The sequence below is a fragment of the Babylonia areolata genome, chromosome 18 (assembly GCF_041734735.1).
Source record: "Babylonia areolata isolate BAREFJ2019XMU chromosome 18, ASM4173473v1, whole genome shotgun sequence".
Taxonomy (NCBI): domain Eukaryota; kingdom Metazoa; phylum Mollusca; class Gastropoda; order Neogastropoda; family Buccinidae; genus Babylonia; species Babylonia areolata.
Window position 1 is genome coordinate 11754646 of NC_134893.1, and position 12393 is coordinate 11767038.

General features: G+C 42.9%; 1 protein-coding gene across 5 annotated transcripts in view; it reads right to left on the reverse strand.

The window, feature by feature from the left end:
- The window catches only part of LOC143292449 (uncharacterized), a 104351-nt gene that overhangs the window by 32532 nt on the left and 59426 nt on the right, over positions 1 to 12393 (reverse strand). For all 5 annotated transcript variants that reach the window (XM_076602733.1, XM_076602736.1, XM_076602732.1 and 2 more), the window contains exons 4-11: positions 11386 to 11454; positions 10725 to 10802; positions 9260 to 9431; positions 7775 to 7917; positions 6987 to 7193; positions 4456 to 4818; positions 1019 to 1081; positions 344 to 529 (exon numbers count right to left, since the gene is read on the reverse strand). In XM_076602733.1, the coding sequence (XP_076458848.1) occupies positions 344 to 529; positions 1019 to 1081; positions 4456 to 4818; positions 6987 to 7193; positions 7775 to 7917; positions 9260 to 9431; positions 10725 to 10802; positions 11386 to 11454 (1281 nt within the window). The remainder of the gene's footprint in view (positions 1 to 343; positions 530 to 1018; positions 1082 to 4455; positions 4819 to 6986; positions 7194 to 7774; positions 7918 to 9259; positions 9432 to 10724; positions 10803 to 11385; positions 11455 to 12393) is intronic.

Below are 12393 nucleotides of genomic sequence, written 5' to 3' on the forward strand. Positions count from 1 at the left end.
AAATCTATCTGGAGCAGAAATGGTTAGCATCACACACACACACACACACACACACACACACACACACACACACACACACACACACACACACACACAGAATGAGAGAGACAGGTTTCTTTTTTTTCTTCCAGGTTTCAGTTTCAAGTTGCTGTCAAAGGAAGTGAACTAATCCATATAAGCTACACCACATCTGCAGCATTTAGAAAATAAATAAATAAATACATTGAACTAAAAACACGGAGCAGGTATCTGACCTTCACATCAATCTAACAAGCTGGTCAGGCCTCGAGAGAGACAGAAGACAGAGAGGACATCACAAGGATTCAAACCCCCAGCCCCTCACCTCAGTGTCTCCATCACCACTGCCAAAGATGCCTCCACCACCTCCCTGGCCTGGGGGACCAGGAGGTCCGGGGTTACCTGGCCGACCAGGTACACCATCACGCCCGGGGAGTCCATCCTGACCATCACGTCCAGGTAAACCTCGCATACCATCCTCGCCAGGTAACCCGGGTCGACCCATTTCTCCCTGGACAGCCAGGTGAGAAAAATGCATCAACTACCTACTGTTACACACACAGCTATGCTATGAAAACCAGTTCATAGATGTATGGGATTTTGTTTGTGTCAAGCAACAAAAATTGTAAGAGAAATGCTGTAAAACAAAAAACAAAAAAAAATCACACACACACACACACACACACACACACACACATACACAACACATATACAAATACACACAAGCATGACATACAAAGTTTTACATACACACACTTCTGCCCACACACATACACATACACACAGTTCCATCAATTGAAAACGAAATGCACACAGACACAGACACACACACACAGACACACACACACTCGAACACACACACCCTCACACACATGCACACGCACACCCTCACACATGCACACACACACACATATGCACACACATACACACACCCTCACACACGCACACACACACACACACTCTCACCCCCCCCCCCACACACACACACACACTAACTCACCGTGTCACCTTTGGGTCCCACAGGTCCAGGTCGTCCTGACTCACCAGGATTTCCAGGAACTCCCTGGAACGGATGGATGCACAGACAATATATCAGTAAACAGCCAGGATTACCTTTGTTCACTGAGCCATGCTGTCTGCCCCAAACACCCACTTGCATCAGTGTTCCTCACTGTCAAATCTCACGTATGCTGAATCCATTTTTCAAATTGATGCAGATGTTCTCTCTCTCTCTCTCTCTCTCCCCCCCCCCTCCCCTCTCTCTCTTCCTGTATTCTTCTGGACAACTAATACTTCTTTTTTTTTTCCTACAAGATTCAGATTATACAAATGAGCTTTTTTTTCATACGTGGAAATTATCATCTTCCTTTCCATTCAGCAATCAAACATTCCTCTCACTTGTACATTCTGACATACACATCTTCAAAGCATAAACACTGCGTCTTAGCAAATTCTCATGTAAATTATGCATCCAACTAAACCATGACACTCCCTCTTTTTGTCAGGATACAGGCACATATACATCACATACTAATCCAGCAACACTATCTTGCTTGAGTGTGTGCATGTACACCCAATCAACTTTGCTCCATTTGAATCTCTTGGGATAAGGAGTAAGATGGTAATGAAGCAAACAACTGGAACAAATGCAATACAGGGCACATTCAACTGAAAAGTAACGACATGTGAATCATGGTTCTTCAACAGTTTGAAGGTCTTTGACAGTGACACATTCGCAGACCTTTTGACTTCTTTGTGTGACAAATAATACCACACACATACAGACACAAGACACACAGAGACACACACATACAGACACAAGACATACACAGACACACACAAAGACACAATGTGCATGCACAGAACATTGCATTGCAACACCTTTGTCTGTTGACCAAGTTCAAATATTTAAAAAAAAAACAACAACAAAAAAACACCCAAAAAACCATACAGGTAGAAACAAAAAACAAATCAAATTGAAACAAAAACAAAACACCTCTCCCCTTCCACCACTACCACCCCTCCCCCTCCAAAAAACACAAAAAGCAAATCCAAAACATTTTTAAAAGCATTAAGAATAAAAGAGGAGGAAACAGAAGGAGAGATAGTGACATCATTTTCAGCGCATACAAAACTCTGCTGCCCAACTCGTCCTCAGAAAGAAAAGATCTGAGCACATCACTCCTCTTTTGCAACATCTCCACTGGCTCCCTGTCTCACACAGAATAAAGTACAAGATCAGCACTCTATGTTATAAATGTATTCACAAATCTGCCCCTTCCCATCTCTGTGGCTGCCTTCACCTCTACACTCCATGTACTATCGGCTTCGGATCCACTCTGTTTATGCATACCCAGATTTAACACTCAACTGTTGGCCACTGTTCTTTCCCTGTCTCTGGACCTTGTAATTGGAATGAACTTCCTCTTTTGCTTCATCAGGTCTCCACAGCTCTTTCAAGTCTGGCCTTAAAACCCACCTCTTCCCAAAATAGCCTCCCTTCCCTGCCTCTTCCTTCTCTTCAGTTTTTCCAGTTTTAGAGTTATGCATGCGTTTGAATGACTGGTGCAAAAGTGCTTTGATTTGTCTCTGCACATGATTGAGTGCTATATAAATATAATAATAATAATTATTATTATTATTACATCACAATGAAAGCACACAGGGCAGGGTTAGCCATAGGGGTGAGGTCACTGGAGTGGTGGACATGGGAAGTATACCCTTATTAACTAACTGGAACAAAATATTCTCATTTATCTGGGAATAACAAAAAAAACAACAACAACAAAACAGAGGCCATAAAATGACCAGGTTGGAGATATGAAAAGAAAACACAGGAAGAGAACCAAGGAATATGCAAACATCCTGAAGGCTTTCACAGCAGCTGTGGTGCAGAAACAAAAAATAAGACGAAACCGACAGATACACATAAAAAATAAAGGAAGAAAGAAAGAAAGGAATCAGTAACCAAAAACTGTGCTGATGATAAAGGATCCATATTGATATAAACCATACTTTTACCTGTTCCAACAAGCAGCCTTTTCAATAAACAAACCCAACGAGTCAGTATCAAATCATCATTCACATCAAAATCATGTCAAATGATTATGTAGAATGTTGCTTGATTTTTTTTTCTCACTTATATCTGTTTATATCTAACATTTCATTGCTTATATTTTGGAAAATGTATGTGTGACATTTAAGTACATTCGTCTTATAGACTTCAACAACAAGAGTACGAAACATCAAGGGTTACCATTTCAATATCAGTAATCTATTTCACAAATAATTTCCACTGATATATGCAATCAATGTTTGTTAAAACTGTGTCCCACATGCAGAAGTCAATGGAATTACAGCAAAACCTCTGTTGACACAGCTGATCAGATTCTTCAGAAATACTCAAGAGAGAGCCTTGTTAAATGCCTCCAATTGTATGTTATACATGTGTTTGATGTACATTATCATGCACACACAAGAGTGTGTGTGTGTGTGTGTGTGTGTGTGTGTGTGTGTGTGTGTGTGTGTGTGTGTGTGTGTGTGTGTGTGTGTGTGTGTGTGTGTGTGTGTGTGTGCCTGCCTTTTGAATGACTACCAGTTTCACCTGCTTTTGAGACAAACCCAAATACTTGAGCACAGTAAGGGGAGTAAGCCTGTCCATAAACTGAAGTGAATGTGTAACTTGTTATCCTGAATTACCTCCCACTGATCTCTTGTTTTCATTTTTGAGAAAACACACCCTGCATATATGTGTGTATGAATGTACATGCATGTATGTGAATACAATTGGTAATCATGCGGAAAAAAAAGAGATCACAAGCTAACATGGAATGAGCACAAAATAAAAAGAAATAAGCACCCTCCTTCACTCCATCAAATATCTGCACTAAGCTCTTTCAAGTCTTGGCTTTAAACCGACCTCTTCCCAAGATGGCTCCCGCTCTGTTTCATCCTACACTGTCTCTAGCTTTCTGTTAACATGTACCATACATCCACGGTTCAGCACACTCACACACCAGTCACCACTGGTTTCTCACACCAACAAATATACAACACAGAAAAGCACTATGTTACGAATCAGTGCCTGTGCTTTACAGATCGAACAGGGAAAGTATAAAAAATACTCTGAAAGAGCAAAGACTGTGTGCTGCCTGTAATAGTTTAGAAGACAAGATCCACCTTTTAGACAACTGTGTAAAATACAATATTTACAGAAACAGATTTTTAACCGATATCTGTCATCCAAATGCCAAGCCTAGTGAACTGACCTTACAAAAAGAATTACAGCCCAGGCAGGCAAAAATTTTTCACGAATGTTTCATATCCTCATGGTTATGTTTTATCGTGTCTCATAAACATCAAGGTTTTATGACAACAAAATATTCTATTCTGTTCTATTCTCACCAGTCGTCATCACCACCATCCCCCAATCCTTACCGGCATGCCAGAAGCTCCAGTTGCCCCGGGCAACCCGTCGCGACCAGCGGGCCCGGGCGGTCCCTGAGGGCCGGTGATGTTGGTGCCGAAAGTGCCAGGGAGTCCCGGTGCTCCAGGCACCCCAGGCACACCGGGGGGACCCATCAAACCCTGCGGGCCCACCGGACCCATGGGGCCCACCGGGCCTGCCGCACCGTGCAGGCCCCGCTCCCCTTTGGGCCCGGGGGGACCCGGGATCAATTCCCCGTCACCAGAACCCGACTCAACCGCAAGGCCCGGGGACCCTGCAGGACCCGGAGGCCCCGGTGGTCCTGGCTGGCCTGGGATGCCTGGAATACCTGGAGGACCGACCACAGCCTCCCCCTGCAACACACAGTGACAGGGCTTTTATACAGTGGTTCTAAAAACCTGTGGAAGTGCTTTTCTACAACACATCAGTCAGACATGATGTATGCAAGAACACACACACATACACACACACACACATACACACACACACACACTTGTGCAAACATGGGATTCATTGCCTTTTTTCAGTCACAGTCCCTAACTCACATCCTTTGAAATAATTCTGAAAACATTACTTTGCAAGCAGTCTCTACATGATTAAGGCACTCCATTCCATTCTGTATCACTCACATTCCATTCTGTATTCCACTGATCAAGAACTATTTCTTCAACGTGTGTGTGTGTGTGTGTGTGTGTGTGTGTGTTGTATGTATGTGTGTGCATACCTGCATGCCTCTGTGTGTGTGTGTGTGTGTGTGTGTGTGTGTGTGTGTGTGTGTGTGTGTTCTTGTATGCATCGTGGTCATTCCAGACTCAGTTTGTTGTTTCTTAAACAAAAATGAGAATACATTTCTCACTTGCTCTCATTCTTAAAAAAAACAACTGAACAGAAATCAATTTCATGTCATTCTGGATGACTTTTTGTGAAAGATCAATGGTCCTGCTTTCATTTCAGACACCACACCATATTTCAAGAGAGCATGATGTCCTGTTCATCCAGGTAAGTACACTGCACTTTAAATTTTTACCTTTGACCCATTCATTCCACTCTGCCAATGTATGTACCAAATTCACTTCAAACATTTACCGTTTACCTATGAAGTCCATGCCATACAGCTATGCATGAACTGCACTTCAAACATTTACCTTTGACTTGTTAACTCCAGATAATCCTAGCATTATACCAACTGCACTTCAAACATTTACCTTTGACTCGTTAACTCCAGATAGTCCTAGTATTATACCAACTGCACTTCAGACATTTACCTTTGACTCCTTAACCCCAGATAATCCTGGTATTATACCAACTGCACTTCAGACGTTTACCTTTGACTAGTTAACTCCATATAATCCTGGTATTATACCAACTGCACTTCAAACATTTACCTTGATTCGTTAACTCCAGATAATCCTGATATTATACCAACTGCACTTCAAACATTTACCTTTGACTCGTTAACTCCAGATAATCCTAGTATTATACCAACTGCACTTCAAACATTTACCTTTGACTCGTGAACTCCAGATAATTCTAGTATTATACCAACTGCACTTCAAACATTTTCCTTTGATTCGTTAACTCCAGATAATTCTAGTATTATACCAACTGCACTTCAAACATTTTCCTTTGATTCGTTAACTCCAGATAATCCTAGTATTATACCAACTGCACTTCATACATTTTCCTTTGACTCGTTAACTCCAGATAATCCTGGTATTATACCAACTGCACTTGAAACATATACCTTTGACTCGTTAACTCCAGGTAATCCTAGTATTATACCAACTGCACTTCAAACATTTACCTTTGACTCGTTAACTCCAGATAATCCTGGAATTATACCAACTGCACTTCAAACATTTACCTTGACTCATTAACTCCAGATAACCCTGATATTATACCAACTGCACTTCAGACATTTATCCTTTGACTCCTTAACTCCAGATAATCCTGGAATTATACCAACTGCACTTCAAACATTTACCTTGACTCATTAACTCCAGATAATCCTGGAATTATACCAACTGCACTTGAACATTTTCCTTTGACTTGTTAACTCCAGATAATCCTAGTATTATACCAACTGCACTTCAAACGTTTACCTTTGACTCGTTAACTCCAGATAATCCTGGAATTATACCAACTGCACTTCAAACGTTTACCTTTGACTCGTTAACTCCATATAATCCTGGAATTATACCAACTGCACTTCAAACATTTACCTTGATTCGTTAACTCCAGATAATCCTGATATTATACCAACTGCACTTCAAACATTTATCTTTGACTTGTTAACTCCAGATAATCCTGGAATTATACCAACTGCACTTCAAACATTTACCTTTGACTTGTTAACTCCAGATAATCCTAGCATTATACCAACTGCACTTCAAACATTTACCTTTGACTCGTTAACTCCAGATAGTCCTAGTATTATACCAACCACACTTCAAACATTTACCTTTGATCTGTTAACTCCATATAATCCAGGTATTATACCAACCGCACTTCAAATTTTTACCTTCGACCCGTCCAGCCCAGGTCGCCCAGGTATGCCTCTTTCTCCAGGAGGTCCAGGGATGCCAGGGAATCCGATACCTGGTTCTCCCTTCTCCCCCTTCTGCCCGCTGGGCCCCTGGTCCAGCTCAGGGATGACGTCCTGTGTGCCAGGGAGACCTGGGGGACCTGGAGGTCCTGGGGGACCGCGCACTGTCAGTCCTGGCTGACCCTGTCCACAGCATCAACACGCATTACTGTCAGCCCTAACTGACACACAGCATCAACACACATCACTGTCAGCCCTGCCTGACACACACCATCAACACACATCACTGTCAGCCCTGACTGACACACAGCATCAACACACATCACTGTCAGCCCTGACTGACACACACCATCAACACACATCACTGTCAGCCCTGACTGACACACACCATCAACACACATCACTGTCAGCCCTGACTGACACACAGCATCAACACACATCACTGTCAGCCCTGACACACAGCATCAACACACATCACTGTCAGCCCTGACTGACACACAGCATCAACACACATCACTGTCAGCCCTGACTGACACACAGCATCAACACACATCACTGTCAACCCTGACTGACACACACCATCAACACACATCACTGTCAACCCTGACTGACACACAGCAGCACAAACACACACATCACTGAATGAACAACTTCAACATCTTGCCACAACTCAATCTTTTCAAGATCTTTTCACACACATGACGTACTTTGAAACAGGAGGCTCTGAAACACTGCTGAAGAAAGTACTGACAGGGCATACTCACAGGTTTACCGGGTTCTCCTGAATCGCCCTTCTCTCCACGTCTTCCGGGCAATCCGTTCATCCCATTCAGGCCTGGTTCCCCTGGTTCGCCCTTCTGGCCCTGACGGCCTGGCATTCCCATCTCCCCTGGCACACCCTGGTCACCTGTGCACCAAGGGCAGGCACTGTTATTCCCTTCTCTGACGAGGGTAACAGCCAAGTGGTTAAAACATTGGACTTTCAATCTGAGAGTCCTGGGTTCAAATCCCCATCATGGTGCCTGGTGCATTTAGTGTGAAGATTTTTTTCTGATCTCGTAGGTCAACACTAGTGTGGACCTGCTGGTGCCTGAAGCCCCTTCATGCGCTTACACATGCACAAGATCAAATGCCCACATTAAATATCCCATAATCCATGTAAATGTTATGTGGGTTGTGGAAACAAGAACATACGCAGCATGCACACCCTTGAAAACTGAGTATGGCTGCCTGTAGGGCTGGGTAAAAACGGTCATAAATGAAATAGCTCATTTGTACAAATGAATGAACATGGGAGTTGCTGCCGGTGAACATACACATGCAGAAATAGAACATTTCACTTCTCCTTCACCTTTCTTTTTCTTTTCAGATTTTTATCACTAGTAATGAGTGAGTAACATGTTCAAGAAGGAAGTAGATGTGGAAGTCCCAGACCTGTGTTTCAAGACACACCTGGACAAGGGTTTTCTTTCCATACATTCCTCAATGATCCACTTCCCTCACACACGCACACACACACACACACACACACGCATGCACACACACGCACACGTGCATGCACACTCACACACGCACACACACACCCACACACTTAAGATACTGAATAGTGGTCTAGGTGTTGCGATAAATTAGAGTATAACTTGTAATTCTGTATACAGCAACCACATAGATGACAATGACAAAACAGTTGTTCTTGGGGGGAAAAAAGGGAAACACACCTGATAAGTAAACATATAAATCCAAACAGACAGGAAAAAGAAGTAAATGGAATTGTAAAGAGCTACCATTATGCATTTCCCCCAGGGAAGATCAGCCTAAATTCTGCACAAATACACATGTTGTAATGAAAAGACAACCTACATCCAGTGCAGTTCTGTTCAAAACATTTTACAGCATGTTAACAAATAACAATTACATTTCGATTTCAAGTGATTGCAAAATGTGCATTTCTTCAGTTGCAAAAATGTCATTTACTTTCAGAATCTTTACTGGACAACTCAGGACTGGCACGCATTATTGCCAACAGAGCTGACAGACAGACAGACAGAGAGACCAACAGACAGACAAAATAATTTATATTCAATATAAGAACAGTGCATTGCACAGGTGCAAAGTGGTCTCTTCAGTCTATCATAATACATGTCTATGTAATTTTAATATCTCCAATAACTGAAAACATCCAACCCCTGTACATTCAGCAGGGGGGCATTCCGGTCAAACCTCAAACAGGAATCAACGTCAGACGCTACCTTTGGAGCCACGCAGAAGTTCGATATCTGGAGGAGGAGGGGTGAGGGGAGGTGGGTGGGTGAGGCCAGGCACACCGCGAGGGCCTTGATCCCCCTTGTCTCCCTTCATTCCAGGCAGACCCCTCTCTCCCTTCTCTCCCTTCTGTCTGCTGACAGGTTCATCTGGCCGCTCCTGCACAGTCAGTTCATACACTTACCATGAGGCTGTTGCTGTCTTCATTAACAGCTCCTGCACAGTCAGTTCATACACTTACCATGAGGCTGTTGCTGTCTTCATTATCAGCTGCTGCACAGTCAGTTCATATTTTAATCTGAGGCTGTTGCTGTCTTCATTATCAGCTGCTGCACAGTCAGTTTGTATTTTAATCTGAGGCTGTTGCTGTCTTCATTAACAGCTGCTCTTACAGTCAGTTCATATTTTAATCTGAGGCTGTTGCTGTCTTCATTATCAGCTGCTGCACAGTCAGTTTGTATTTTAATCTGAGGCTGTAGCTGTCTTCATTAACAGCTGCTCTTACAGTCAGTTCATATTTTAATCTGAGGCTGTTGCTGTCTTCATTATCAGCTGCTGCACAGTCAGTTTGTATTTTAATCTGAGACTGTTGCTGTCTTCATTATCAGCTGCTGCACAGTCAGTTTGTATTTTAATCTGAGACTGTTGCTGTCTTCATTATCAGCTGCTGCACAGTCAGTTTGTATTTTAATCTGAGGCTGTTGCTGTCTTCATTAACAGCTGCTGCATAGTCAGTTCATATTTTAATCTGAGGCTGTTGCTGTCTTCATTAACAGCTGCTGCAAAGTCAGTTCGATTTTAATCTGAGGCTGTTGCTATCTTCAATAACAGCTGCTCTTACAGTCAGTTCATATTTTAATCTGAGGCTGTTGCTGTCTTCATTAACAGCTTCTCTTGCAGTCATTTTGTATTCTTATCATAGGGCTGTTGCCTTGTATTAGTAGCTTGTAAATATGTCAACATGTATGTTCACGTTAATCTGTTTCATGTTTCAAAGAGGTGGTGAGGTGTGGGGGTGGGGCAGGGTGTGAGGCTGGTGGTCAGAGGGGCGAGTGGGGTGCAGAGAGGAGAGGGAGGAGAGAAGGGAAGTAAGATGCAGACAGACAGAGATTCTTTTACTGCGGTAATTTACGGCAACAACAAAAACCCTCTCCTATAGATCACCATCTGTTTCACACACACACACACACACACACACACACACACACACACACACACACACACACACACACACACACACATGCCCTGGCCTTCCCTGCCAACCTACACCCCCCAAAAAAATCCCAATTTGACTTCTTTTCTTCTTAAGTTCTGCCATGGTTCAATATTACACAACGCACGCACACACACACACACACACTCACACACAATCACTCTCTTTCCCTCTCTCACCACACACACACACACACACACACACACACACATGTGCACAAACACAGAAAATGTACTCACACTTGAAGATGGAGTCAAGGTGGGGATTGTGGGCTGTTCTATAACCACACTGCCTGATCCTGACCCACTGATTTCTTCCTGAAGTGGACGCACAACACACGGTTCAATATTTTAGATTTCCCGTCACCCCATTTGGGTTACAGAGGATCAAAAAATAATAAAAAAATAAACACATAATAAACATTGAAAACAACTAATAACTGACTGTATTTCCGCCACTCATGTAGCAAATACAACATAAAATTCTCAAAATGCACACACACACACACACACACACACACACAATATGCGCTCACAAAATCTAAAAACTAAGAGACTGTTTTCCAAAGCGTAAACGAAAGTTACAGGTTATACTTATAGCTTTGTCAAGTCGCATAACTGTGTCAGCAAACGCAGCTACAACACGGTTACTTCCCTTGGATTGCACACCGTTGTACTTTGGGTTCATTTTTATTATTCGTATCTATTTTTCTTTATTCTTTTTTTCTTTCTTTCTTTCTTTCTTTTTTGACCTAGAACTAAAGCACAGTGATCTACGGAGACATGTATTCCATACCCCCCACCTCTCCCTCTCTCTCTCTCAACAAGTTCGAGTTCGAGTTCTCTCTCAACAAGTATAATTTCATCTCAGCATCAACACACGAGCAGATAGAACACTTACAAAATTATCACAGTCGTCATCTTCAGCATCGTAGGGGTTGGAAGTCACTTTCAGCTCTTGAATACCACCCTGCAACACACAGCATCACGGATCATCACTACAAGCCTGAAGAATTCTGTGTGTGTGTGTGTGTGTATGTGTGTGTTGTATGTGTGTGTGTGCATACCTGCATGCCTCTGTGTGTGTGTGTGTGTGTGTGTGTGTGTGTGTGTGTGTGTGTGTGCCTGTGTCTGTGTGTACGTGTGTATGTGAGTCTGTGTCTGTGTGTCTATGTATGAGTGTGTCCGTCTGTCTCTTTGTGTCTGTGTGTGCATGCAGTGAATGACACGTGCACAGACGCACGCCATTCACTTTTGAATAATATAATGCATTTTTTTTACAGGCACAGAAACGCACAGAAAGGTCATCATGAATCTTCAGACCACCACCGAGCAATGTATTAATACATATATTCACACCGTCAGGGTGATGGTGATGGCGGGAAAGTGAATGGGGGAAGGCCGGGTGTGAAGGGCTCAGCGGGGTGGGGTGGGAGCGATCGTACAGCGCACAGATGACTGATCGCACTAAAATGGGTCTACTTAGTGAGGGGTGTCTTCAAGTTGTCATCACCACTCGTTCGTATAATATGCCAGTATGGGAACCCGATCAATACCTGACCTAAATATTCCCCTCACTTCTTTCAAACGCTATAGCATGATCTCTGCGACCAAGGGAAATTTCGAACCCAACAACTGTAACAGAGTGGGGAGGTCGCTATAATGTCAAAGAAATATGGCCAAGCCTGCTTACAAACCGATATGATAATAAGCATTTGAAATATTCCGTGTATCCAGAAACATTAAAGCTCCCCCTTTATACTTTTCGCCAGCATTATTGGTTACCTATATAACGTCTTTATCCAATATCTATGGCGTTAATCTTAACAGTTGTTCGATCACGTCTTTCAGGTCTGTGTTGGTTCACCAAACAGAACCTGTCGCAGTACACTGTCTTGTCACCTCGTCA